Genomic DNA, 26956 nt, shown 5'->3' with positions numbered 1-26956 from the left:
AACCAACCAACAATCTCGAAGTTAACGGACAGCTTAAAGACTGGTGTGTGATGTCTGTCTCCTTTTCCTATGTCGTCCAAGTGCAAGGCTGGGCCAGCATAAGGTTTTGCATCGACCTTTTATTTTAGATAAAAGGCTTTACGCCCTGTTCCATTTCATCAGAAACGAAACAAACATCGTCAATTAACCTCCGGTTACAAGCACAAAAGTGCCGAATGTAAAATAGCTCTAAAGAGCAGGGTCCAACGACATCCCAGAGTATCAGAACACATCAAACGAGAGCTAACAGCAGAGAGATCTTTCCTTTTCAGCACCGCATGCAGAGGCTTGAGTTGTTGCTTCAGAATGGTTACAGGGTAAGCTTCCATCAGAGTAGAGGAGTCCCAGGTTTGCATCGACCTTCCACTTTGCAAAAGGCTCGTATAATTTTTTATATTTTTTTTAGAGGGGGGAGGCTCGTTTAAATAATCGGCCCGCTTTGCTTTGCTCTCCGCCTCCCGACGCTTTCGGCCCGGGTTCCGCTACGACACGCGCAAGAGCCGAAAGATTGCTAGACAGGCCTTGGGCTCTGGGCCGGCCATATCCATCCACTCGACGCGCAGCCCAGCAGCCATGCAGGCCTCTGGCGCTTCGCAGGACCGGACAGGAGGACTAGTAGACCGCTTCTTCCGGTGCGCGTCGCGATCATGCACGAACGAAATGATCCAAAGCAAGTACTAGTGCTACTGTAGTGATATGTGCAAAATCCTGTTTGCCGTGTTCTGTCCGGCCGACCCGCTGGCTAGTCTGGTCTGGTGTGGAAACGGAGCTTCTGGCTGACTGACTCCGGGTGCGTTTTTTCCGGCTTCTATAGTCGGTTTCTCCTAAAAATTGTTCTCACCTATCTTTTTAGAGAAACCGCATCATAGGTTTGCCTTGACTTTCATAATAGTTTATGCCAAACTAGTTTGTTAGCCGAATCAAATTTAGGTGGTGGCTTCTCCAGAAAGCTGGGAGAGGGCAGCTTCTCGGAGAAGCCAGTTCAGGAAGCCGAAAAAAACTAGCCCTTGATCAGGAGCTGGCCTGTAATAACCGCACGGGATGAGCGAGCAATGGTTGGACGAGTTTTTCTCCATGGCTGCATCTCAGGCTCTCAGCTTTGCCGTGCAAACTGTACAAGTGTGTGCAGCTGGATATCTGGTGTCCTTTCATGCGACTTGCATGGATGGATACAGTTACGTACTTGCTGGGTTTCGTTCCCAGGATCGACTCCCTCCGTCCCAACCTCCATCCCAAAACAAGTGACGTGCTCTATACAGTTTCATGTCACTTATTTTAGGAGGGAGGATTACATGATATAGATTACAAAACCTAGTCATCTTTCAAGGCGAAATCACATTACCACCTTGATTTTATTTTAAGATTGTATGGACACGTCGTTTTCCTTTCTTTTTTCTTTGAACGAAGCATGCATGAACATGTACACGACGATGGCGTGGGTTTCTGGCCGGTCCTCGTTAGTTCACTTTGCATTTTTTGCGATGTCTCTGGAATCTAGATCGATCGAGGCTTCGCCCATAAGGCAAAGGAAAATCAAGGCCGCTAGCAGAACATTCCAGTGTTGGCATCATGCGTTTACCGATGGCAGCCATTCGCTAGTGGGAGATTCTTTACGAAAAGATTGCGCGCACAAGACACAAAAAGGGCACGCAGCTATAGCTAGACTTTGTTATAGTCCACAAGAAAAGAGACTTTTTCGGAGTCACAACAAGCATTAGCCAGTGATCAGGACTGAGACACCAGCTGATAGCCAAGATGATGGAGATAAATATCCATCATCCTGCATGTTAATTATAGACTTATACTGGTTAATTGGTTATATGGCTAGCTCTAGGAAATGTCAGACTGTAAACTTGATTGATAAAGATGATTAATTGATTGTGAGAAGTTTTGAATTGATGCATGGCAATCTTCTAAAATGACCAACAAATTCTTTGAGGCGATTTCTTTAAGCAGGTAACAAGTTTGACATGGTTCTTTTTTCATCCTGAGTTGACAGGCACATGCACCGAACGACAGAGCTTTGGTGATTGAAACAGGACAGTAAAAAATAATTTTCCACTTGGCCGAATAAATGCCAGGAAGAAAAAAAAACATGACAGCAAAGTTTTTCACAGAAAAGCGGAGACCCAGGGACAGTGGGACAGAAACACGAAGAAGGAAAACAGAAAGACGTATACCTACACGGCTGGCAAGTAATGGTGACCCAGAAGCCATCTAGCTAGTGCTAGCAGCTAGCGCGAGCGGCTTCTCGCTTGCACCCCTAGAGAAGGAAGAGGAGGAGAAAGCTCTCCACGAGAATAGCTCAAACCCTGTCTGCATGTCTGTCTGTCTGTCTGTGTGTGTGTGCCCAAGGACAGAGAAATCTGACTCTCACTCCATTCCCCTCTCTCTCTCAGACACACATAAATCGCCTCTGTCTCGATCTCATCGTTGCCTTCTCCCTTTTCCGCACAAGGTTCAGAGGGATCAGAGTGATTGGAGTGCTGGTGGTTCTTGATCGATCGGCCATGGCGGCGAGACGGCGTCTGCTGTTCCTGCCCCCGGCTGCGCTGCTCTTCGCCCTCTCCGCCCTGGTGCCTTCATCAGGTCAGTACCCACTTGATTGATTTCTCTGGGGGGATTTCTTTTTCTTTTCTCTGTTTCTTGAGAGGACTTCGTCGATCATCATCCCCTGTTCGGGCATTTTTGGGCGGCATCATATATGGTCCGATTCTTGGATCGAAGGAAGGCGATTTGGGGTGATTGGCGGCAGTACGAAGAGAGGAGGATTGGGTTTTTTTGGTTATTTTTGGTAAAGTTCTATGATGCTGATTTTCCGTTGCCGCCATAATGCGATCATCACGCCGATCAAAACGTAATCTATTTCTCAGCGTTGATTGGGTGCGGTTTTGTTGGTTTTACCTACCGCTTTATTGTGGCGATTTCTTGGGGAGGTTAGTCTACAGGAATCCCATTTCATATTTTCATCTTTTTCCAAGCAAATAATAATCTGTTCATATCATGCACGTAGCCCGACTGCCTTGTTTCACATCTGACATTTCACCATCTCCTAATACAAAGTGTAAACTTTACTAGAGTATACCTTAAGGTTTCATTTTTTTTCTGTACTTCATGGCCAAACAAATTTACCGAGTGGGTCTGCTGTTACTCGGCGAAAAATCGGCGTTTTGGACAGAATCACGCCAAAGTTGTGATCTTCTCTTGGCATGTATACACGGCAGTAAGCGGTGGTGACATAGGCATAGCCGCATATCTTTGACCACTGATACCTCCCATGCACTAGCGTGTTATTCAGTTCAATTTGTGGCAACAGCTCATTTTTTTAGAACACAGTACAATCGCAGACACTCACAACACGCACGTTCTCGATAAATCTTGATGATCCTTACTTTAACCCAGTGCGTTCTGCTGCTAGCAAGGCTATCACATGATTCCTGAATATTTTTGCTGCCAAAACATTCTCACAATTTGGGTATATACAATGTTTGAAGCAAATTTAAATTTAAATTCCTTTGGTGTGTTCTCCGCAGACGCGTATGATCCACTTGATCCGGGTGGGAACATCACAATCAAGTGGGATGTAATGCAGTGGACTGCAGATGGCTATGTGGTAAGTAAACCAGTTCAGTCTGTTTGAAGCTAACATCAGTTGAGTGAGTGCATGCCCCTATCCGTTATTCCACACAAGTCCACATCTGCTTTCACCATTCTTAAACCAGCAAATTCCACTGAAGAAAGAAAAACATTCATAAGTCAGGATCAAAGATGGATAGTACTGTAGTATTAGTATTATGCAGCAATACCTTCTGTTTACTGCAATCTGTGCACATTAGCACAAGTCGTTAGTTAGCATGATGTTGAATTGTTCGATATATACGTAACATTTTTTCGCAAATTTAGAAAAATAATTTGCTCTTGCAAACCGTCAAATTTTTCTCCTTTTTCACCTGCAGGCCGTCGTTTCGCTGTACAACTACCAGCAGTACAGGCACATCCAGCCGCCGGGGTGGAAGCTGGGCTGGATATGGGCCAAGAAGGAGATCATCTGGAGCACCATGGGCGGGCAGACGACGGAGCAAGGCGACTGCTCGCGTTTCAAGGCGGCGCCGGCGCCGCCGCACTGCTGCCGGAAGGACCCCGAGGTGGTGGACCTGCTCCCTTCCGCGCCCTACAGCGCCCGGATCGCCAACTGCTGCAAGGGCGGCGTGCTCGGCTCCTGGGCGCAGGACCCCGCCGACGCCGCCGCCTCCTTCCAGCTCAGCGTCGGCCAGGCGGGGACCTCCAGCCGCAGCGTACGGGTGCCGCTCAATTTCACGCTCAGGGCCCCTGGGCCTGGGTACACCTGCGGGCCCGCCAAGGTCGTCCGGCCCACCCGGTTCGTCTCGCCGGACGGCCGGAGGTCCACGCAGGCGCTCAGTAAGAGATTTGAGTTTTGTTTCGCCCTTTTCATTTGTCCTGATTATCAGTTGGTGCTGTTGCCAGCCATGGTGGGAGAAATTTCAGGAGCTGATTCATCGTGTTCATGTTTTGCTCTTTTTTTCAGTGACGTGGAATGTGACGTGTACGTATTCTCAGTTCGTCGCGCAGAGATCGCCGACGTGCTGCGTCTCGCTCTCCTCCTTCTACAACGACACCATCGTCCACTGCCCGACCTGCTCCTGCGGCTGCCAGAATACCAACAGTAAAACAGATACCTGTGTAGAGTAAGTCACACTGCATTTGACATACTAGCTCAAAATGAAATGAAATACTAGTAGATGCAAGAACAGGAGTCATTTTTATTTTGGGTTCAGTTATGTGACAGTTGGTGTTTGTGCTCTCTTTAACAGGGGGGATTCGCCGTATCTGGCTTCTGTGGTAAATGGTGATGGCAAGGATAGCTTGGTGCCTCTGGTCGAGTGCACCCCCCACATGTGCCCAATAAGAGTGCACTGGCATGTCAAGGTTAGCTACAGGAATTACTGGAGGGTCAAGATCACGGTGACCAACTTCAACTACCGGATGAACTACTCGCGGTGGAACCTCGTCGCGCAGCACCCAAATTTCGACAACCTCACCACTATCTTCAGCTTCAACTACAAGGCTCTGAACCCTTATGGGACAATAAGTGAGCACTTCCACTTCATGATCATCCCCTTGGACGGAACTCTTTCCATATTCTGCAAGTCTGTATACAGATATTAATAAGTGGTCTTTGTTGCAGATGACACCGCGATGCTGTGGGGAATCAAGTACTACAATGACCTGCTCATGACTGCCGGGCCAGATGGGAATGTTCAGTCCGAGCTTCTGTTCAGGAAGGACGCAGCAACGTTCACCTTCCAGAAAGGCTGGGCGTTTCCGAGAAGAGTGTACTTCAATGGCGACAATTGCGTGATGCCGCCTCCAGATGCGTATCCATGGCTGCCGAATGCTTCGCCGCGATTGTCAGCTTCACTTCTACTTCCAAACATTGCTGTTTGGGCAGCATTGGTGTTCTTGCAGCTGGTTCATGCGTAGTAGTAATAACTAAAGGAGGACTGAATATATATACTACATACAGATTGAATGGAATTTTGACCTGATTGGGCAAAGTTATAGATGGCATCTTTATCGAAGAGCAGATTCAGATGTGCAGATTACGTAGCCTAACCAAACTTTCATTGATCATTGTACATTCCTACTTGTTGTACATCTTTAGCTAATTCACATAAGCATTTATATGCAGATTGACCGCATTTATATGCAAATTGACCTTATTTACTTCTCCAAGATTGAAACATGAGTACAAAGAGATGCAACATCCATCAACAGAAGACGACGCGATCTGTATGTTGATCATCAGCCAACGTGAGATGCAAAGTGTCATCTATCGTCTTTGAATTCCATCCTGATCTCTTTCAGAATAAACCTCGTGTTTCCTCCATTTAAAGTTTTTTTAAAAAAACTTGCCTTTAACTATGTCCAAATTAAAAATACCAATCTCAACTTTGAAGCCCAAAACATCCCTCTATCTACACGCAAAAAAAAATTCCCTGCAATTCCTAGCACTAGGCCGTCGCCTCCCTGCTGCTGCTGCTTAATTCATGCCCCTTGTTTGATCATGCCATGAGGAGCACCAAGAAAGCGGCGACGGCTGATCCGACGATCATGGCGGTCGACGCCAAGGCAGACGGCGGGGAGGAGTTGGGCATGTAAGGGTAGTCGTCCGGCGGCGGCATCTGGCACTCGTCGCCGTTGAAGTAGATCTTCCTCGGGAACGCCCATCCCTGCCTGAAAGTGAAGGTGCTGGCGTCCTTTCGCATGAGCACCTCCGACTGCACGTTCCCGTACGGCCCGGCCTCCATGAGCTGGTCGTTGAAGAACTTCATCCCGTAGAACATGGCCGTGTCATCTGATCAAAACCAAGATCGTACCGGATCGAGTTTCCGATGAGTGAAACCAAAATTAAGCAAGCAGAATTGAACTTGATAAGTGTAATTTGCTAGCTAGCTTACTGATGGAGCCGTAGGAGACGACGGGTTTGTAGTCGAAGCTGAAGACCTGGGTGATGTTGTCAAGGTTGGGGTGCTGGGCGACGAGCGTCCAGCCGGTGTAGTTCATGGCGTAGTTGAAGTTCGTGACGGTCACCTTGGCGCGCCAGTAGTCGTGGTAGTTGAGCTTGACGTGCCAGTGGACTCGCACGGGGCACATGTGCGTCGTGCACTGCAGCACCGGCGCCAAGCTCTCCCGGTTGCCGCCGCGACGGAGCCCCAGAGCGTGCGCGCTCGACGCCGCCGGCACGAGCCGCTTCGAGTCCCGCGGGCTCCGGACGCAGCTCTTGACGCCGCAGCCGCAGGCGCACCGCGCGCAGGGCACGATGGTGTCGTTGTAGAAGGAGGAGAAGGAGACGCAGCACGTCGGGTACCTCGACGCCAGGTGCTGCGAGTACGTGCACGTCACGTTCCACGTCACTGCACCCATGCCACGTCAGCAACCCCCGACCTCAAAAAGAAAAAGAAAAACATGTTCAAATAAGCACATCATTTTGTGAACACTTACTGAGGGCTTGGGTCTTGCGGCGGCGATCGGGTGAGAGGAAGACGGTGGAGGGGACGACCTTGGCGGGGCCGCAGGTGTAGCCATTGCCGGGACCGAGGAAGGTGAAGTTCTTGGGGACCTTGACGGTCTTGTTGGTGGTGCCGGCCTGGCCGACGCTGACCTGGAAAGCCGAGACGGCGGTGGCGGGGTCCTGGCCGAAGGCGGAGACGACGCCGCCGCGGCAGCAGTTGGCGATCTGCTGGTTGTAAGGGACGCCCGGGAGCAGGTCCACCACGGCCGGGTCGCGCTTGCAGGAATGTGGCAGGTTGGACTTGAATTTCGAGCAGTCGCCTTGCTCCGTGGCCTGCGCGCCCACCATGGACCAGATCACCTCCCGCTTCGCCCACGTCCATCCCACCGTCCATCCTGGGGACGGGATCTGGCGGTACGCCTGGAAGTTGTTGATCGTCACCGCCGCCTGCATGTGCATTCATTCATTGATATACTTCCTCTGTCCCATATTAAGTGAGTTTCCGTTACATGTATTTAGACATTTTTTAAGCATAGATACATTCATATTTGGACAAAAGTCACTTGATATGGACGGAGGGAGCATGTATCGTCGCCAGGGCAGGGCACGGTTAACAACTTCACATTAATCGTCCTTCGCACGATGGATCATGTGAAGAAAGTACAAGTACTCACGACGTATCCGTCGGGCGTCCAGGATATGATGTCCCATTTTATGGTGATGTTGCCGTGGGGATCCAACGGGTCGTAAGCCACTGCAAAGAGATGGACAGTTTTTTTTTGTTGTTGATCGATCAGCACACCAGTTAAAGAGCAAACAAACAATGACATGAATTCACGGAAACGGGAGATGATGGCCGGGAAAAGAAGAGGAGAGAATTGAAGAACTAACGGACCTGCGAGGGAGAGCGTGGCGGCGAGGAGCAGCGCGAGCACGGCGTGAGCCGGCAGCAGCTCCATTCTCGATCGGCCGCAGCAAGCAAGCAAGCAAAGCACGTAGCAGCAGGACGTGCAAAAATATTGGGTGAGATCGAGGGGCGTGCAATGCCGGGGGCTTTAAGGCAAAGGAAGGGGAGCTTTAAGTTAGCCGGGAGTTGGATTCGGCAGGAAGCGAAGGCAGCCATGGCGGCGCGGGAGAGAGAGAGAGAGATATGGATGGCAAAGCGCCACCAACCTAACTCCTCGATCCATCTGGTGCCATTGGTTTGTTGGTTGGTTGGTTGCAGGAGTTTCCTTGGCGATCGATATTACTCGACAGACAGACAGACCGACCGTTCGTGCTCTTTGCTTGCTTTGCGGTTTGGTTCCTCTCCGCCCAAGCAACGTGGTGGGTGGGTGATCTCGCCGTGCTCGGGGTAGTGTAGTGGGAGCAGGAAAATGACTCAAAAAGACTACTCCGGCTGATACTGTACATATATCGCCGTTGCGACCCGTCTCCGATCACGACGGCCCAACACCTGAACTCGCCCGAACAATCTACCGTGGCCACCGAGCGACAGTATTTAGAAAACGGAGGGAGCAAGAATTTCCTGGTGCGTCGCTGCATACTTGCATTGTCAATGGCCAGTAATGCCCTGGAATCTGTCGTGTTTCCATGGCATGCGTCAAATCTTCTTCCATCAACGAGATGACACAAACCACTTGGGCGTTTCTGAAAGACAAGCGATTCCGTCCTAATTAAATTAACATAGCAACTCTAGAATTTCGAGGCCAGTTCAGTTCAAACTACGCCGTCAGTTTGAGTCAAGGGTTCGCTTACACGGCACGACGGGAGCAATAGCAGATGTGCTCTGCACAAAGGGAGCTCTTCATACCTATCAGCATTCAGCTGAGCTCAATACTTTACGCAGCCAAGAGTGCCTGTACAACTCACAAAACGATGATGTCCTGGGACAAGTACGTCATGCGGAGGTTTCTTTCCAAGAAGATCTGAACGACGACAAGTTAAGAAACAGGAAATCCACCGACAAATTAAAGCACAACATCGGCGGAAGCACTGGACGCAACGCAAACTGCCACGCTCTCAGAGACAATGGAGAAGCCAGCAACATGCATAAATTTAAGGCATTTCAGGTGCAGTACATTTGCACACAACATATTGGATTGATGCTATGGGTATGTATATTATTACTGCTACTACGTACTAACACGCAACAGGAGCAGGCAAAGCTTGCTTAACCTGTCGCATTTAAAATGCCTCGCATACATTACCTAATTATAATAGAAGAAACCAGCGGCCAAAACCTTCTCCCGATAGGCCGGCCCAGAGATAGTAGTAGCAGAAGTTGAGTGTCTCATGCATGAGTTCGTCGAACAAGTGTTTCCATCTCTCCTCCCAAGATAAAGCTTATGCATGGCCCCAGTTTCAGATTGCTACTTCTCGATCGGCGCCATCAGATACCTGCAGGAAGCAGAAACAAATTAGCCACGTCAGATCACAAATCCTTACACACCATATGACAATCTGTTGATTAACATCCAGGCACGAAAAAACAAGCTAGTCATTTGTGAGCAGAGCAACTCATTGATAACCCACATGAAACTGCTAACTGTGGAACAAAAGTATATGTAATTTACATCCGATCAAAAGGACAGCACAGAACTAAACCGTATGAAAGATCTTGTCTAACAGACACTCAAATAGAGCAGAGAATATGATGGGGATCTTCAACTAGTATCAAAATCTGGGTAAGACCATTGAGACTTCATAAGCAATATATAATCACTCAATAGATAGGTCAGCTATCACAAATTCCAGTCCCTAGTGAGCATCATACATAGTTTGGCACTCCTTGGCATCTTGACCTGACAGCAACTTCACTATCTCTAGTGGAGTTCCAAGGAGGGATCACTGAATGTACAGTTGAAGAACAAGGATCATGCATAAAGTGTGAAATTTTGCTAACTGACACAGCTGGTCCTAAATAACCAAAAGAACAGCTAATTTAGCACGGGATCATGTACTATTTAGTACTCTATCTACTTGCCTTGAAACAAATTGAAATCCAAACTGGGTTTATATCTTCACATCTATGTTAGTCCTGACTGCTACTTGCATAAGATTTTGGTTATTGAATTGTGAGGTAAGTTGCTCAGAGTTTTTTAGGGAATGTTGTACTGAATGATTAATTACATGTGAGAAAATGCAAGGTTTAAATTCTAAAGCATCTGCTCTTCTAGCATATATAAACGTCCTTAGAGCTTTTATACCACTGATGGAAGTATGTAGACTTAGAGCTGCAAAATTGTGACCCTCAGGGTACCCTTTGACCCAGTTCAACCAAATGAACTAAAATTTTAAAATGACAACTTTTTGAAAAACTAGTTCATTTGTTTGAACTAAGGAGGGTCAAAGGGTACCCTGAGGGTCACCATGTTGCAGCTCTATGTAGACTCCATCGATAGAAGCAGAATATGTACATTCACAGCTCTTGTAGGTCATAACCCAGCTACCCAAAGATTGGAACGCTCTGATTCAGTCAGCTTCATGATACATTCACTCAACTTCATGAATGAATTCACTCAGCTTCAAGATATAAATAACTAAATTCACTCAGAACATAGCAAAATAAGACAAAAGATAAAACTAGAATTGTATAAATAGATTGACAATCAAACATTGCCAGAATAGATATCCCACTGGTGATGTTTCAAAAGTTCATGTCATGAATGGCAACAGCCTTCCAAAATACTCAACAAATAAACAGGTACACTTGATCAAGGAAACATCAACAGAAGAGAATAACCACAATTCTGGAGAAAACCCCTTGTCCATGAACCTGCTTATACTCAAACATGGGTATCAGCATATCTCACTAGTCTCTGTAGAATTTAGAAACAGTACTATTTTCTGAAACTTTTAAGCAGAAACAAATACAGATTCGGCCATAAATCAAATAAAACCACAGCTTTCATTCACTTGTACTCGAACGATGGTATCGGAGGGCTGGGCGTCTCGAAACTCTCCAAATTCTTGGACACGGTGTCATTGGTTTTCTTCACCTCCACTTCCTTGCCGAAGGGACTGCCGATCCAGCTACCCACACGACTCGGCAAGCCACCTTCTTCTGCGGCAACAGTAGCGTCCAAGTTGGGGTTGTCAGCAGGGAGCGGGGGGAGATTCTGCTGCTCGGCAACAACACGGCTGTGCATGAGGCTGGCACCGTCCATGAAGGCACAGAGGGCACCGACGAATAGTGCCGAGCGGCCAGCGGCTCTAAGGCCCTCGCGTAAGGAGAGGATCCCGCCAGTGGCGGCGCCAGCAATGATGGAATTCCAGGGGTCCTCCTTCCGGCGCACAAACACCATGGTGCAATCCATGGCGGAGTAGAGACCACCCCAGACGGCAAAACTCCCAGCGAGCCGCGGCACGTTCATGCGCACGGACTCTATACCGCCTGTCAACCGTGTGCCATTAGGCGAGTTCCGGAGGCCCTTCAGGAAGTACCAGGTAGAACCTCCAACAGCACCAATGGCAAACCCCGCACCTGCACTGTCGAGGATGCAGTCTGGGCATGGATCCCTCTCAGAAGGAGACATCGACATGGTAGGAGCAATCTAACCCTATCTGAAGATTCGATGCTTTGGGGTGGAAGGACCAGTAGTAAAACTCAGCGGAAGATGATTAACAACGAAAGTTTCCCTGGGGCTCAGAACTACGCAATAGAAAGCCAGAGGAGGTATATATAACACGACCAGTCGTGTCCTCTAATAGGACGGAAACCAGGCTTCTTGTTGGATACGGTATAAAATAAATCTAGCGGTTTGTTGCACAAGAAAGGATAAATCAGCGGTCGAATCAAGTAAAATAGAACAAGGGCTCCTAATTACCTCCGCATCAAGTAAACCAGAAGGAGCGGATCGAACATGGTAAGAACGCCTTTAAACTCCGAGTCGAAAAGATATACAGAACGGAGAACAATCTCGAGAACAAATCGAATAAAAACCGCACCTTTTTTTTCACTTGTACTCGAACGATGGTATCGGAGGGCTGGGCGTCTCGAAGCTCTCCAACATGTCCGACTTGCCCCCACTTCCGCTGGGCTTCTTCTCCTCCTCCTCCTTGCCGAACAGGCCCCCGAACCAGCTACCTCCACCACTCGAGCTCGCGACCTCATTGGGGGACACGTTTGGCTGAGGCATGCCTGGGAAGCCGCCTACGCCATGGAAGCCGCCTCCTCCGCCCGCCATGGCAGCGGCCAGGCTGGGGTCGTCGGCGGGGAGAGGCGGGAGATTCTGCGGCGCGGCGAGGACGCGGTTGAGCATGAGGCCTGCGCCCTCGATGAGGGCGAGTAGCGCGCCGCCCATGAGCGCCGAGCGGCCGGAGGCCCCGAGGCCCTGGCGCATGGAGAGGAACCCGCCGGTGGCGGCGCCGGCGATGATGGAGTTCCAGGGGTCCTCCTTCTGGCGCACGAAGACCATGGTGCAGTCGAAGGCGGAGAAGAGGCCGCCCCAGACGGCGAAGCTCCCGCCGACCCGCGGCGCGTTCATGCGCATGGCCTGGGCGCCGCCCATGAGGCGCTCGCCGTTGGGGGAGTTGTAGGTGCCCTTGAGGAAATGGAAGATGGATCCCCCCACGGCGCCCATCCCGAACGCGCCGCCCACGTCGTCGAGGATCCGGTCCGGGCACGGCTCGCGCGAAGTCTCCGGCGTCCCCATCTCCTCTCCTCTCTTCCTCCGGCGATTCGGCGGCGGCGGCGGGAGAGAGAGGAACCCTAGCTGCGGGCTGCTGCCGTGGAGAGGAAGAAGGGGAAGAGAAAAAGGAAACGGCGAGAGATGGCGTCGAAGGCGTGTGGGTTCTTTAAGCTGGTCGATGGGGCCACTGTCAGTGGCACGTTGGCCTGCGTCGTCTAGGACTAGGCCCAGCAGCGAGCGGTGGAGATATTTTCGGCGGCGGCGGCATAATGCCACACGAACTTGCGAGATTCTCTTCCACTGGCTGGCAGGCCCAGGCCCCTGGAAACGCGTTATTTGGGCCGGAGAAATGGTGATTATGCATCCATTATTAAAAAAAAAACTAGGCCTGTAGAAGTTTTTTTTGTCACCTCAAGTAAACCGTTGAAAACTTATTGATTTATGTCCAATGATCGGACTGTTAACCGTTGTGCAACTTTCATGTCGACTAATGCATGAAAACTTACCAGCACAGTATTGTCACGACCAAAACAAAATGTACACTACACACAATTAACAATTAAAGAGAATGCTGTGCCAAATCAGTATCATATTAGAACACAGAACATATTTGTTCTCATTTTACTGATTATGTCAAAACAGTAAGTGATGGGCCTAAAACTAAAAGTATGACGAACTGTGCCACCAATTGAGTTCTTGTTTTATTGGATAAAAGATGTTTTTGACGATCACAAGATGGTTTCACTTTTTGTGATCTTGGTTTTTAATAAGTGATTTATCAAGTTAAACCTTATACAACAGTTACAGAAATATTTTCTGTTCAACTACGACATTCATTGAAGCAGGTTGAAAGAATATAACTAGCATGTACTCCATCCGATCCTTAATAAGTGTCTGCATTTGTAAAATGGTCTAACTTTGTCCTATGACTAAAGTTATGGAGGAAAAAAGTAATAATATTAGATAAGTATATTACAAAGATATATATCATGAAAAATATAATAAAACTTTTTTTAGTTTTCGTAGATTTTTCTATAATTGGGTAACCGGAGTTAGAAGGAAGCTTCCGATGCCCCGTAGCATACAAAAGGAAGAAACAGTTTTTCCTTTCATATTGCTCCCCGTTGGAGATTTCTTATTTTATTTTATTTGGATTTTCTTCTTCTGTATCAACGCATTAATAGCATACCATACCATAGCAAATATATTGAAAACCGCCGGATTCGCTCCCACAGATTCAGAACCCCACCCGCGTAATAGCAAGTCCACGAAAGAAAGTCTTCATTGGCATGCATGCCATTTCTGAAGACCGAAATGCCACGTATTCCATCGACAGATACGAAGCGTAGTTGACCGAGCTTGGCATCATTATCCGTCGTGTGAGAGAAATGTACTTGGGCAGGCTGACCCAAAAAAAAAAAAGACCAAAACGGAAGTGTTCAACCTTTGACAAACAAGCTCTCCGAAAAACAGCGGGCAGCTCATGGTTTTCCTCCGAGGGAACAATTAATCCTGCATGCCCCGCCCACAGAAATCCCGTCGACGTACACATGTATAAATATACGATCCGTGTATCAGCCCTTATACTGCACATTACATTGGCATCCACGGAAGCCAAAAAATAGAAAGCAATCAGCAGCCAGTGTCATTCAGAGTTTTCGGTTTTCTTGTCGTTTGACATGGGCCGTTGGTTGAAGCCAGATGTACGTCCAAGTTTACAAGAACCTCTTCCTCTTTGGATCGGTCGAATAGAAGCTAAGCTGATTTCTGTGTTTTCTGTCTAATACTGATTTTCGTGCTGCTGCTGCTGCAGGTGTACCCGTTGATCGGCGCCATGTCGCTGGTGACGGGGATGTGCGCGTTCCAGCTGGTGAGGAACGTCCTGCTCAACCCGGACGTGCGGATCAGCAAGAGCAACCGGCAGAGCGCGGTGCTGGAGAACGCCGAGGAAGGGGAGAAGTACAGCCAGCACGCCTTCCGCCGCTTCGTCAGCGCGCACCGCCCGGAGGTCTTCCCCGCCATCAACCGCTTCTTCTCCGAGTCCGGCAGCAAGTGATCCATCTTGGGCAAACATGTTACTACGTGCCAGGAATGAAGATATTTGTTAGATAAAATAAAAGCCCGGCAACTTGTTTGTTTTTGCGCTTAATTATTCGCGACGCGCCTAGGTTTTGAATTTTTTATTTCAAGTTGAACCATCAAATATTGGTGAAAGTGATGTCTTCCATAGATCAACAGGCAATCATTTGAATTCGGGTGTCAATATATTCAGAGTTCAGATTGGATATTCTGTTCCAGATTTTGCTTGGGAGCTCAGAGTACAGGACCCCAAGAGCATCGATGAGAATTCGGTATATCCTGTCTGTCCTTATCTGCTAGACCCTGGGAACCCTGAATTATATCGAATTTGTAAGTCCTCCGAGTCACGATCAACTCACAAAGATATGCGGCAATTTGTGGAGACTGGAGAGATTTCAAAACACACCCAAAAGGGACGTGAGCGGTTAATGTCTTGAGGCCTGATGGTCAATAATACCATTACCTGTTGGTATATGAGGCTATAAAAAGTAACTTTATATGACAGTATGTGGTCCAAGTGAATAATAATGGTATTAAACCGCAACTAATGGCAAATGGAAACGATTATAATTTCAGTTAAATTCTTTCTATATATCTTTGCATTGGATTGGTTTCACGTGCATATGGGACGGAGAAAGTATAAGAAATGTGTATCTTTCAAACTGATTGTCTGGTTTGCCATGTCAAAATTTTAAGCGTGGTACCAGTATTTTTTTTTCCTCTTCCACCATGATCACCACGAGCAATTTTAGTTTTACCCACACAAACATTTTTTTTGTACTCTTATTCACAGCGTGGTCATATTTTCACTACTAGCATGATACTGGCTGCCATGGACTATATGTTAAGTTCCAGAAGAAATACAATAAAGTTGACTTGATCGTGTTATATAAAAAAGAAAGAGAGAAAGAAAAGACCGCACGCACACATTTGATATGTGGTACCTAATGCTGGAGCTGGAAGCATATTCCAACATGCCAAGCGGTAGGTTCTCCCAAGATGAGCTTGCCACAGCCAGAGGTTCCTTGTGCCCTCCCAAGTCCCAGCTCTTCTGAAAACTGCCGTACCGCCGTGGGATTACCATTGCGTAGGCGAAACAAAAAGGGATGAAATCGTTCACGAGTCCCATACACCATCGGCATGTTGTGCCAAGGATAAGCTGAATTACATCCAGTACTGCCCTCTTGAACTATACAAAGGTGTCTTGCTGCAGTATCGATCGCCATTGTTTTCTGCAAGAATTCGGGGGTTGCAGAGAGCTATGCACAGCTCAAGAGGCACACTCGCGTTGCTCCTCTGTGCGATCTTTCGAGCTGCAACGGCTTGCTCGGACGGGCAGTGCGAGGTCCTTGTTTCTTTCTGTCCTCCTGCCATGGCCGTTGTTGGATTTTCTGCTGAAACCTGCAGTTTCTTGGTCTGAAGCTGGGTTTTTCTTTGTAGGTCGGCGACCGATGTTCGTCGGAAGCCGACTGCGGGTCGGAACTGTACTGCTACAATTGCTGGATCGAGTTCGCCGGCAAGAAGTGCGTCCGGTCGACCGTCGCAGACCCGTTCAAGATTGTAGTAAGCGGTGCAGCCTCTGTTAATTCTGCCATGCCTCTTTGCTGCGGAAGGCGCTATTTCCGTTAAATCCCCCATTAATTGCTTCGAAACCCATTCCTCAGGATACATCGTTGCCGTTTAACAAGTACGCGTTCCTGACGACGCACAATTCCTTCTCCATCCGCGGCGAGCCGTCCCGCACCGGAGTGCCACGGATCACATTTTACAACCAGGACGACTCCATCACTGATCAACTGAATGTCATCAAAATTTGCCTGTCTCGATCCTTCAGTTAGTAGCTTCTGAAATTCCCCATTCTGAACCTGAAACCTTTTCCCTCATGACAGAATGGGGTTCGAGCGCTGATGCTGGACGTGTACGACTTCCGCGACGAGGTCTGGCTGTGCCACTCCAAGGGCGGGAAGTGCTTCGACTTCACCGCATTCGTGAGCACAAACCTCCAAATCCTCAAATCTGATCTGAACCCTGAAGTCTAAGTTCAGCAGATGGTCGACTGAAACCTGAAGGAATTTTCAGGCGACTGTATACATTACTACCGATTCTGAAACGTAAAGGCGCTGTGTTCAATCTGTAGGAGCCAGCGATCGACGCCATGAGGGAGGTCGAGGCGTTCCTGGCGGCGAACCCGTCTGAGGTCGTGACGCTGATCCTGGAGGACTACGTCAGCTCCGACCAGGGCCTGTCCAAGCTCTTCAACGCAACAGGCCTGACGAGGCACTGGTTCCCGGTATCCCGCATGCCGCGGCGCGGCGAGGACTGGCCGCGCGTGCGTGACATGGTGGCGCGCGACCACCGGCTCCTCGTCTTCACCTCCGACGAGTCCAAGGAGGCCGGCGAGGGGATCGCGTACCAGTGGAACTTCATGGTCGAGAACCAGTGTAAGCGCTTCGACGCTGTGGCATTGTGTCGAACAGTTGCTGCTCATGGAGTCATGGGGGGTTGGTTGTTGTCTGTTGTGTAGATGGCGATGGCGGGATGATGGGGCTCCATGGGTGCCGCAGCCGGTCCGAGTCCCGGGAGATGGGGGACACGGCGAGGTCGCTGGTGCTGGTGAACTACTTCCACACGGTGCCGCTCAGGGCGACGGCGTGCGTGGAGCACTCGCGGCCGGGGCTCGTGGACGCGCTCAGGGCCTGCCACGCCGCCGCCGGCAACCGCTGGGCGAACTTCCTCGCCGTCGACTACTACAAGGTATTACAGCTATTCGCACTTGCGATTTGCTACCTTCTTGTTCTTGGGACATCGAACTTTAAAACTGGGTTTTATTTACAGAGGAGCGACGGCGGGGGCGTGTTCGAGGCCACGGACATGCTCAACGGGATGCTGATCTGCGGCCGCGACGACGTGCGCGCCTGCAGGGTGAGAGCTGCTTTATATCCTTATTTTTGTGCTCTGATTGCTGCTGATATCCTTACTGCCGAGTGCTGACTGCTTGGGTGTTTGTTTCGCTGTTGCAGAGGCGGACCCTGAAGGACGCGTTGCACGGCATGCTTGGTGATCTCAGGCTGATGCTAGGTCGTGGTGGCGCCAAGAGGAAGTGAAGAAACCATGGCTCGGTTCGTTTGTACTTTGTACCGACTGAGCAATGCTACGCACTCATCACTCATGTGAGTATGTGACATTTGTGGTCGTCTTGGAGATTGGATTGGGTGTCAGTGGTGAATGCTCAGTAAGTCAGTACGGCAACTGTAACTGTGCAAAGAACTACTACAATAGGTGTAGTTGTGCAAATTGCCGTAGTTATCGTCACTGACAGTGAAACTAGGAGCAACTCTAGCAGGTGCTGAACTAGCAAATAACCGTCATTTTTCGGTTTTGGGTAAAAAAAACCGATCAGAAACCGAATATGGTAGAATCGACAAAGAAAGTTCGGACCAACCGAATACACCATCCCAAATCCCTACATCTCCAGTGCCACAAGCGAACTGAAACATACAACCAAACTGCTGAGAAAAACGGTTACGACCGTTTTTTCTTCGTCTTCTCCTCTCTGTGTCCCCGATCCACCAGCGAGCCACTGCGCCCAACCCCGCGCTCGACCCCGGCCACCGCGACCTCCTGAGGCCCCCTGCCGCCCCCGCGCCCGACCCCGGCCAGAGGTCCCGGCCCAATCTTGGCCGGAATCGGGGCCGGCGAGCCGTCTTCCCGAGCTCCGGTGGACGCCGCCAAGCGCCGCTCTGGAGTCTGGATCTTGCAACACAGCCGCCCTGCCTCCATCGTCCCTGGCCCGCCCCCACCGCACCCGACCAGAGCTTCATTCGGCAAATCATTTCCCTGAATCAGCTCGTTGATTGATGAGGATTGAATCTCGGGCTTTAATTTTAGAAAAAACGGATTGGAATTTGGAGATTGGATGGAGATTTAATCAAGCACATGCATACTTACGTGTTATGGTCGTGCCAGAAGAGGAAGATGATAGGAGCTGGGTTAGATGGGCCAATGTAAACATTCGGTTTTATGGATTAGGAATTCGATATCCGGTCCGCACATGTCAATTGAAACCGAAAAATATGAGATCGGTAGATTGAATACACGTTTTTTCGGGTCAGAAAATTCGGTAGCTACTGGAGTTGCACTAAAGCCATTGTTGGAGAAACCGAAGGGGAAGAAAATTGCACTGATGTTATTAGTACTGTATGTATATAGTTCGATGCTAGTATATACGGACTTTTGGCAGCTCATGATCCTATATTCAGAAAAGTTTCTATGACGAGCGTGATTGCTAAATTGGGGGTGGAACAGGTCACGTCAGACGGTCAGTGTAGAGTGGCATCTCCTCTTTTCTGCCTCGCACGGTGCGTGTGGGCACCGGTTTTTGTTTCTTATTGGTGGTCACATCGCGCGGAGTCATCCATGATCCATGGACGCGGTCCAAAAGTAAAACGTCGTGTGCTTGCGACGCGTGACGGGCTGACGGGTGATCAAACACCTGGCTTTTAAAGGATCTTTCCATGCAGTAGCGTACATAGAGGAAAGGGGCCAGCGTTGTCTGATGTAATCTTCAAGCAATCGAGCCTGCAATCGCACTTAAAGATCAAGAGCTCACGCATAAAAGTATAGTAGTTGATGCCTTTGAGGCTTTTGATACGTACTCTTGTTTGCATACATCGTCAACCAAAGGCCACGAGCGCGCGCTTCATGCTTAAGAATTTCTGGTTGGCCTTTCTATTTTCACGAACACCTCAGTCACGTAAGCTGTACATTGCCAAACCTAAAATTGCAGCTTTGAAAGTTGTTGATCTTAGCGAGCTCCGTAATTTACTACACTATTAATTAAGCAAAAGCTAATCGATGTTGTTCTTTAAAGATTTAGAAAAACACGAGGGCTTCAGAAAGATTCAGTCAACAATCAAATAGACCGCTGACAAATCTGACGAGCACACCGAGGACCACCACCCACATCTACGGGCGGTACACCAGACTGTTCACTTCCTGGACACGCAAAGCAACACAACAAAAAGAAGCGAACCAAAGCGGGGCCACCAGACCAGAACCAGCCCACACACCGGCCGCGGCCGGTTGCGCCCCGGGCCCAGGCCCAGCCGTCCCCGGGGCCCACACTAACTAAACCTCCCCTCCTTCTATATACCCCTCGCGTTTCCAGACCCTTCTTCTTCTGCAACCCCCTGCCAGAGTCCTCTCGGCTACTGCCTGCCTCCTCCGCCGCGACCGCCCGCCTCTCTGCAGCAATGGCCGCCACGCCGTCGACGCCGCTGCTCAAGGACGAGCTGGACATCGTGATCCCGACGATCCGCAACCTCGACTTCCTCGAGATGTGGCGGCCCTTCTTCCAGCCCTACCACCTCATCATCGTGCAGGACGGCGACCCCGCCAAGGTCATCAAGGTGCCCGAGGGCTTCGACTACGAGCTCTACAACCGCAACGACGTCAACCGCATCCTCGGCGCCAAGGCCTCCTGCATCTCCTTCAAGGACTCCGCCTGCCGCTGCTTCGGCTACATGGTCTCCAAGAAGAAGTACATCTACACCATCGACGACGACTGCTTCGTGAGCACTACTACTCCCTTTACTTCTCTCGCTTATGGTATGGTGTCCTGAGATCTGGCTGTGTATCGGTTTCATCCGGCGCGGATCCTGGTATAATTTGGTCGAATTATGTATCCTGTCTTGCCGTTTTGGTGTGAATTTGTCGCGGGGAGGTGGGATCTTCGTGCCCTTTCGGATCTGGTTAGGAAATTGAGAACGGAGGCGAGATCTCTGATTAATTTCTTGGTGGAGATGTTGCATTAGTTGGCGGTGCAAATTTTCGTGTTTACTTACTCCTGTCAGTTAGTAGTACTATGATGGTTTACTTCACTTGTGTGTAAAGTTCCCATGGTTCGTAGTCGTGTGATCTGGGTAGGTAGAATGCAAATTTTCACGTGTTCGGGATGACTGGCTGATTGATATGTCAAGTTGGGACTGGATAGTACCTTTGGCTGCAAACTCAAATGTTTAGTCTCCCTAACGGATCTAGTCATGTTAGTCTAGTATCAAGCACCGGTTTATTTCTGTATTTGAGTGCGTTTGGATGGAATATGAGGTGAAGTAGCAGCAAATTGTTGCAGGCTGCTGGTGCGGTGGTGCCCCACAATTGTTGCAGGGTTCGGATGCAGCAATGTAACAGTTGTAAATATATCCTTGCCGGCGTACTTTGTCAGTTATGCCGATGCATACTTTTGTTTGTGCTCGAGGGTCGTGATCAGGAGTCTTAGCTGGGGGACAAAACAATCATTGTTTAACGTATGGAAACAAGAAAAGAAGGTATCCTTCATGGGTTATTCCAAAGACTAAGTTATGTAATGTATGTGGACTGAACGATAGATTCCTCTGCCCTGGGACCATCATGTTTTTTAATGCACTATAAACACCTTCTGTATGTATTTATCTCTAAGTCCTTGACAGAAGACATGTAAATAGTACTTCAATATTTACACTAGGGTCCCCACCTAGTTCCTTTTTAAAAGGGGGGTTGAATTTTATCCGAGTACCTGACTACTGTGCAGGCTTATGATACAGAGATATATTACAGAAACAAACTTCTAACTGTAAAAATCAGTCTGGTCAGTAGTTGCCTATGACAGAATCAAAATTCTAACTTCTAACTCCATGTTCTCTTTCGTGGCATTACTTTCGAGGAGGCTCTATGTAATGTTTTTCTAGATTAGTTGAGAGTTACGCTGGCGCATGTACCTGCCTTGCTCTTGGATTGTGATACCATTAATTTAGTCCACCATGGTCAATATGTTTGGCGAGCAAGAAGATGACAGATATGGCACTAGTGTTTGTCATTTGCTTATTTCTGACCTAGTCTTTTGTTTGCAAATCTCAGGTTGCTAAGGATCCATCAGGAAAGGACATAAATGCACTTGAGCAGCACATCAAGAACCTTCTGAGCCCTTCTACTCCGTTTTTCTTCAACACTCTGTACGACCCTTACCGTGATGGTGCTGATTTTGTTCGTGGGTACCCCTTCAGCCTTCGTGAGGGTGCCCCGACTGCTGTTTCTCATGGGCTCTGGCTCAATATTCCTGACTATGATGCCCCTACCCAGCTTGTCAAGCCGCTAGAGAGAAATAACAGGTAAGAATGTCACCTTCTGTTGCTTTCATTTTTGAATAAACAATCTCTTCTTGCTAACCTGATGTTTCTTTGGGATCAGGTATGTTGATGCTGTTCTTACAATCCCAAAGGGCACCTTGTTTCCGATGTGCGGGATGAACCTTGCATTTGACCGTGAGCTCATTGGTCCTGCAATGTACTTTGGCCTTATGGGTGATGGCCAGCCTATTGGTCGCTACGATGATATGTGGGCAGGATGGTGCACCAAGGTATTCCTTCATAATTGCATTGCATATTTTTTTTCTGTTTTTGGTGCAAATTTGAACAATTTGATGGTCATGCATAATTCATTATATATACAGTGCATTGCTAAAGCTAACAACCATTACAAACTCATGCTTCCCGATACTGTATTTTACTCAGTTACATATTCCTGCCGCAGTTATCTTTGTACTGAGTTATCTTTGCTGTTCACACAGGTGATTACTGATCATTTGAGCCTGGGTATTAAGACTGGTCTGCCCTACATCTGGCACAGCAAAGCAAGCGACCCATTTGTGAACCTGAAGAAGGAATACAATGGCATCTTCTGGCAAGAGGAGCTGATCCCCTTCTTCCAGTCTGTGACTCTTTCCAAGGAGGCCACCACTGTTCAGAAGTGCTACCTCGAGCTGGCCAAGCAGGTGAAGGCGAAGCTTGGCAAGGTGGACGGCTACTTTAACAAGCTCGCTGATGCCATGGTCACATGGATCGAGGCGTGGGACGAGCTTAACCCACCAAAGGGCGCAATTACCGCTGTGAACGGCCCTGGCCCTGTCGTCAAGAGCAAGTGAGAGGCGTTTCTTCATGTGAACTATCCATACTGAAATACTTCTGTTTTGGTTTAGTGCTGATGAACTGAGATATCACTTCGTTGTAACTCAAGTTTACCTCTTCCTTGGACAATAGTCCCGGCGGTTTTTAGGGGATTTACATTTTTGCGTGTGATGGAACAGCTGCGGAATTGGATTACCTTCAAATTAGAATAAAGTTACTGGTTATGTTCTTGTGTCTGGCCTGGAAGAAATCACTTACTCCGTAGTTTAATCAGGCCTGTTCCTAAAGGCTTGAATGCACAGTTTTCTTTGCATTACTTAACCCAGCGATAGTAAGAGTAAATTCTACTTTACATTAGTTAAGACTAAATTGCAAAGTTCTGAAATTAATTACCAAAACATGGTTTAGAAGAAAACGCCCAAACATCGGCTTCAGGAGTTCCCGTGAGAATCAAAGACATTCGGACTCGTCTTGCCCAACTGCCAGCGAAAGATGGCGAAGAAGTCGACCACTGGGCCTCAAAGGCCGCTTCACAGCCCAACCTGCCGGACAGTAGGGATGTAAACGGCACGGTTAACGGCGCCATCAGGCCCACTTATCCAACTTCCCGCAGAGGTTTTAGTTGTATTTTTTTTTCTGTCAAAAGCTGCTGCGCGGCAAGCAAAACGGGCTCAAATGGGCTCTAAGCGGCGCCCGTTTACATCCCTGCTGGACAGCTCCCGGATACAACCACGACACCAACCTGCCCCGAGTCCCGACCCCGGCCCGTTCAAGAACTTGCTTTGTCTTTTTTTTTTTACCACAAATACTCCTTTCATTAACTAGCAAAAAGGTTTACATCCCGGATGAGAAAGGGTACAATAGCGGGAGGGGGGGTCTCCAGCCAACTCGCAGTGCCTAAGAACTTGGCCATCTTGGCCATCTCGTGCGCCACCTGATTAGCTTCACGTGGGATATGATTAAAGGAAATCTCCATGAAATCCTGAACAAAGTGGGTGCAATCTTCATAAACTGCAGCAGCAATTGTCAAGGAATGGCCTCCACTATTCATGGTATTAGCGACTTCCATGCAGTCAGATTCAACCTAAGTCGGTTGCAGCCGAGAGAGAAAGCTAGCTGAAGACCAAACCTGAGCGCTGTGGCCTCAGCCAGATGGGCATCCGAACAAGCCGAGATGTTCTGGTTGGCGGCCGCCACGAAGTTCACGGAGGATAACACCAAGCGTACCCGTGAGCTCATCGAGAACTTGCTTTGTCTTTGCAGTTTGAGAACTGTTGGTCAGTTCAAATTGCGTGCGGAAAAGCAGCATCGCTTTACATAAATCTGGAAGAAAAAATAAATCTCGCATGCCGTGCTCTTCTGAAATTTTGCATGCCATGCTTAATTTGTTGATTTGCCTTTTGCAGGTTGAGAATTCTTGGCAGCAATAATAGCGTTCAGAAAACAGCATGAAAGTGGACGCCAACAAAAGAAAAACGCGCCGTTGCCGGGGATCGAACCCGGGTCACCCGCGTGACAGGCGGGAATACTTACCACTATACTACAACGACTTTGTTGTTAGTGATTAATCATGTCTTATAATTAAATTAACTAATCCACAGTTCTACCTTCTATTCTATGTGCCACTCCCCAAGCAGGCCGGTAGATGATGGCATGATGCCTTGAGGTTTGAGTGCTCTGGTGGACATCATATATGGAACCTGACCAGGAAAAATCCTTCTGTTTAGCTTATCTGAATTTACGTGTCTGATAACTAGACATGTATGTTTGATTCCATGTATTACGATCGCATGGGAAAAGAAACAACAAGAACACCCTGTCTTCAAAGTCCATTCTTCTTTTTCTCGTTTTGACGAGAGATGTCTTCAAAGTAAGTGGTCATTGTCAAGCAACTCGGGACAACTGAACAAACTGCCGTGATCGATATATCATCACGAGCACTGCATTTCCAGAGTACAACGTGAGGAGATCTGGCGCGCCCTGCCAATCCGAGAAACCCTGGCGCGCGGGAGAAACGAAAGAAACTGCCGTTCTGTCACTAGGGCATCCATCGCAACCTGAACCAGCTGCAGCCACACTGTCCGCACAACACAACACTGCTTTGCTGCTTTCTTTTCCGCACGGCGAGGGCCCCGAAGCCGCTGTAGCAGGCGCCTTTTCGCGGCCGCCCTGTCGATCTCTGCGGCTGCGTCGGAGAGATTGGGTCTGCACCGGACGGCCACGATATGGCGCGCTGGCCTGGCCGGGGGACAAAATGATAGAGGGTGGTGGCCGGCCACTTTTGCGTTAAGTTCGGGGGAGTCCGAGGTCGTTCGTGTCCTCCTATGATTCCTCGTCTCGGTTCCCTGTGCTGCTCGTGTGCGTGCGCGGCATGAAGGCCTGACGGGGGCGGCCATTGGTCATTGGGGGATTTGGGGTCTGAAGCTGGACAGGTGATCGATTTTTGATTGATGTGTCTTTGTGAGAATAGTATTAGTGCTCTTACTCAATCAGAATCTCCGTCCCACTATACAAGGCTTTGATCCGGCCTTCGGTAAAGAAAAAATACATTAACATGTGACTCATGCGATCCAGAACATAACCATAAGCAAATATTTTTTATACCAATACAATAATAGTACTCAACTTTGATTAAATCTGAATGCATCTATACACTAAGTTATGTCTAAATACATTCAAATTTTGACAAACTTGAGACATCTTTTGTTGGACGGAGAGAATATGGAAAGTTACACGTATTGTATATTATAAAGTGGTTATGGGTCAAAGCAAATGAAATAGGCTTTATATAGTACTCCTCCCGTTTCATAATTGTTGTTGTCATTTTAGTTCAAATTTGAACTAAAACCACGACAAGAATTATGAAACGGAGAGAGTGATATTTAAGAACCTTTGTATATGCTCGTTCCCCTTTAAATATTGTTGATTCTCCCGCCCTTTTAAATACCTTAGTATCTCTATTCATCATCATAAAATGTGTACCCGAGATTGAAAAAAACATATACAAGACTGATTTGAGAAGCCATCGAGTAGTTGACAATCAAAACAATTATCCCACAATGGTTGCATGGTTGGTGCTTATTTACTCGGTGGTTGCATCGTAAAATGCCTTCCAGTTTTTATGATGTACGTTTTGGAGATTCCAAAAGGGTTTAGGAAAAGGCTAAATTTGCATCGGTCACATGACCAACACAAGAAATACTACTTGGCTAAATGGGGGAATGTTTTGCATGCCTATAAATCAAGGTGGTCTAGGTAATGCTAGATTTGGAAGTGAAAAACAAATGCATGTTAAGTAAGCAACTCTTCAAATTGATAGCGAAGGATGGTGGGTGTCAATTGCTCCGATGAAATAAATATTTGGGATAGAAACCTATCTCCCTAGTTCAAGCTAAACCAATGGATTCTCACTTCTGGAGGGGTCTAATGCGGTTTAAGGACTCCTCTGTTCAGCCAAACTCATCTAGACTTGGATAGTCGCGAGTCTGAGGTTTTGGAAAAGGACAAATGGTTGGTAACTTTATGCTTTTCTCTGGGTACTCTCACCTCTTTGGCACCGTTAGGAATAAACACGCCACAGTTAATGGCTTCCGTCATTTGTTTCACATGACCTCATGCATGTTGATTATCACCATATTATGTGCTAGACATCCACTTAGCTAATTGGCACAACATTATTAAGAAGAGCGCATAAGTAGAAGTGTCTCTAGAGCATGACCCATTTGTGTGGGGTTTACACACCTGTAGGAATTTCTTTGTTTGCTCCATGTATTCAACTTTGGCGACTTAAACGGCGCTAAAATTTAAGTGTTCCTTTGGTTTCTTTGTTGATGAGTTTTTTTTAGGAAACATGACTTCATTAAATTAACGACAATGGTGGGGCATTCTTGTTGTTATTTTTCTTTTGGAAAGGAAACCATTTAACATATATATTCTTAATCAAGGGCATATTAATTTTAACTTTTGTCTTGAACATGTTTTTTTGATCTGAGTCCCAGTCTAACCGTACCAGAACATTACAATAATCAGAGAATCACTCAGATGCTAAAAGCTAGTCCGTATTTTTCTTTGTTCGACAACTATCCAAAATGCTAGTCCGTATTTTTCTTGACATGGATTTTTTTTTTGACCGGGTCATGGATATATTTTGGACACAAGCCAAATGTACCAGGCATTTATTTTCCTTTCCTTCCAACCCTCATTTGGCAACTCCGCGTTCTCGGTGAAAAGTC

The 26956-nt window shown here is 48.0% G+C and overlaps 7 protein-coding genes and 1 non-coding gene across 9 annotated transcripts; 4 read left to right on the top strand and 4 right to left on the bottom strand.

Annotated features, from left to right (window-relative positions):
* Positions 1 to 2197: 2197 nt before the first annotated feature.
* LOC100823628 (COBRA-like protein 1) lies at positions 2198 to 5784 on the top strand. The gene is made up of 6 exons (XM_003559938.4): positions 2198 to 2628; positions 3573 to 3652; positions 3996 to 4458; positions 4586 to 4745; positions 4872 to 5149; positions 5246 to 5784. Exons 1-6 carry the CDS (start codon positions 2550 to 2552, stop codon positions 5539 to 5541), a joined length of 1356 nt encoding a protein of 451 aa, XP_003559986.1. The 5' UTR covers positions 2198 to 2549; the 3' UTR covers positions 5542 to 5784.
* Positions 5785 to 5849: 65 nt separating this feature from the next.
* Positions 5850 to 8333, bottom strand: LOC100837851 (COBRA-like protein 6). Its single transcript, XM_003562682.4, has 5 exons — positions 7968 to 8333; positions 7747 to 7826; positions 7063 to 7519; positions 6519 to 6974; positions 5850 to 6415 (listed from the first exon to the last, which is right to left on the bottom strand). Exons 1-5 carry the CDS (start codon positions 8029 to 8031, stop codon positions 6123 to 6125), a joined length of 1350 nt encoding a protein of 449 aa, XP_003562730.1. The 5' UTR covers positions 8032 to 8333; the 3' UTR covers positions 5850 to 6122.
* A 766-nt stretch (positions 8334 to 9099) lies between these two features.
* On the bottom strand, positions 9100 to 12860 carry LOC100837544 (mitochondrial import inner membrane translocase subunit TIM17-2). The gene is made up of 2 exons (XM_003562681.4): positions 12023 to 12860; positions 9100 to 9472 (listed from the first exon to the last, which is right to left on the bottom strand). Exon 1 carries the CDS (start codon positions 12727 to 12729, stop codon positions 12031 to 12033), a length of 699 nt encoding a protein of 232 aa, XP_003562729.1. The 5' UTR covers positions 12730 to 12860; the 3' UTR covers positions 9100 to 9472; positions 12023 to 12030.
* Positions 10715 to 12014, bottom strand: LOC104583823 (mitochondrial import inner membrane translocase subunit TIM17-2). The gene has a single exon (XM_014897009.2). The coding sequence runs from the start codon at positions 11614 to 11616 to the stop codon at positions 10987 to 10989; it is 630 nt and encodes a 209-aa protein (XP_014752495.1). The 5' UTR covers positions 11617 to 12014; the 3' UTR covers positions 10715 to 10986.
* A 1418-nt stretch (positions 12861 to 14278) lies between the features above and the next one.
* Positions 14279 to 14990, top strand: LOC100837236. The gene is made up of 2 exons (XM_003562680.4): positions 14279 to 14408; positions 14519 to 14990. The coding sequence occupies exons 1-2, from the start codon at positions 14385 to 14387 to the stop codon at positions 14759 to 14761; spliced, it is 267 nt and encodes an 88-aa protein (XP_003562728.1). The 5' UTR covers positions 14279 to 14384; the 3' UTR covers positions 14762 to 14990.
* Positions 14991 to 15490: 500 nt separating this feature from the next.
* Positions 15491 to 18237, top strand: LOC100823321 (PI-PLC X domain-containing protein At5g67130). 2 transcript variants are annotated; one of them, XM_003559937.4, is made up of 8 exons: positions 15496 to 16129; positions 16225 to 16347; positions 16449 to 16586; positions 16674 to 16772; positions 16922 to 17225; positions 17309 to 17538; positions 17620 to 17706; positions 17805 to 18237. In XM_003559937.4, exons 1-8 carry the CDS (start codon positions 16046 to 16048, stop codon positions 17886 to 17888), a joined length of 1149 nt encoding a protein of 382 aa, XP_003559985.1. In that variant the 5' UTR covers positions 15496 to 16045; the 3' UTR covers positions 17889 to 18237. The 2 variants fall into 2 exon arrangements, with proteins under 2 accessions (XP_014753976.1, XP_003559985.1); XM_014898490.2 differs by having other exon boundaries at positions 15491 to 16129; positions 17309 to 17706.
* Positions 18238 to 20036: 1799 nt separating this feature from the next.
* Positions 20037 to 22954, top strand: LOC100836426 (UDP-arabinopyranose mutase 3). The gene is made up of 4 exons (XM_003562677.4): positions 20037 to 20354; positions 21679 to 21929; positions 22009 to 22177; positions 22388 to 22954. The coding sequence occupies exons 1-4, from the start codon at positions 20037 to 20039 to the stop codon at positions 22739 to 22741; spliced, it is 1092 nt and encodes a 363-aa protein (XP_003562725.1). The 3' UTR covers positions 22742 to 22954.
* Positions 22955 to 24202: 1248 nt separating this feature from the next.
* TRNAD-GUC lies at positions 24203 to 24274 on the bottom strand. Its single transcript has one exon. It is a non-coding gene; the product is annotated as a tRNA-Asp (tRNA).
* Positions 24275 to 26956: the final 2682 nt, after the last annotated feature.

The sequence above is a fragment of the Brachypodium distachyon genome, chromosome 1 (genome assembly GCF_000005505.3).
Source record: "Brachypodium distachyon strain Bd21 chromosome 1, Brachypodium_distachyon_v3.0, whole genome shotgun sequence".
Lineage (NCBI taxonomy): Eukaryota > Viridiplantae > Streptophyta > Magnoliopsida > Poales > Poaceae > Brachypodium > Brachypodium distachyon.
The sequence above is the reverse complement of the archived record's forward strand: the minus strand, read 5'-3'. Positions and strand labels throughout refer to the sequence as shown.

Coding starts and splice junctions, on each gene's coding strand:
- LOC100823628 (XM_003559938.4), top strand. CDS start 2,550: ATGGCGGCGAGACGGCGTCTGCTGTTCCTGCCCCCGGCTGCGCTGCTC. Junction 2,629..3,572: donor CGCCCTGGTGCCTTCATCAG/GTCAGTACCCAC, acceptor TGTTCTCCGCAG/ACGCGTATGATCCACTTGAT. Junction 4,746..4,871: donor AAAACAGATACCTGTGTAGA/GTAAGTCACACT, acceptor TCTCTTTAACAG/GGGGGATTCGCCGTATCTGG.
- LOC100837544 (XM_003562681.4), bottom strand. CDS start 12,729: ATGGGGACGCCGGAGACTTCGCGCGAGCCGTGCCCGGACCGGATCCTC.
- LOC100837851 (XM_003562682.4), bottom strand. CDS start 8,031: ATGGAGCTGCTGCCGGCTCACGCCGTGCTCGCGCTGCTCCTCGCCGCC. Junction 7,520..7,746: donor GGACGCCCGACGGATACGTC/GTGAGTACTTGT, acceptor ATGCACATGCAG/GCGGCGGTGACGATCAACAA. Junction 6,975..7,062: donor CCGCAAGACCCAAGCCCTCA/GTAAGTGTTCAC, acceptor GCATGGGTGCAG/TGACGTGGAACGTGACGTGC.
- LOC100836426 (XM_003562677.4), top strand. CDS start 20,037: ATGGCCGCCACGCCGTCGACGCCGCTGCTCAAGGACGAGCTGGACATC. Junction 20,355..21,678: donor CCATCGACGACGACTGCTTC/GTGAGCACTACT, acceptor TGCAAATCTCAG/GTTGCTAAGGATCCATCAGG. Junction 22,178..22,387: donor GGGCAGGATGGTGCACCAAG/GTATTCCTTCAT, acceptor CTGTTCACACAG/GTGATTACTGATCATTTGAG.
- LOC100837236 (XM_003562680.4), top strand. CDS start 14,385: ATGGGCCGTTGGTTGAAGCCAGAT. Junction 14,409..14,518: donor GCCGTTGGTTGAAGCCAGAT/GTACGTCCAAGT, acceptor CTGCTGCTGCAG/GTGTACCCGTTGATCGGCGC.
- LOC104583823 (XM_014897009.2), bottom strand. CDS start 11,616: ATGTCGATGTCTCCTTCTGAGAGGGATCCATGCCCAGACTGCATCCTC.
- LOC100823321 (XM_014898490.2), top strand. CDS start 16,046: ATGCACAGCTCAAGAGGCACACTCGCGTTGCTCCTCTGTGCGATCTTT. Junction 17,226..17,308: donor CTTCATGGTCGAGAACCAGT/GTAAGCGCTTCG, acceptor TCTGTTGTGTAG/ATGGCGATGGCGGGATGATG. Junction 17,707..17,804: donor ACGACGTGCGCGCCTGCAGG/GTGAGAGCTGCT, acceptor TCGCTGTTGCAG/AGGCGGACCCTGAAGGACGC.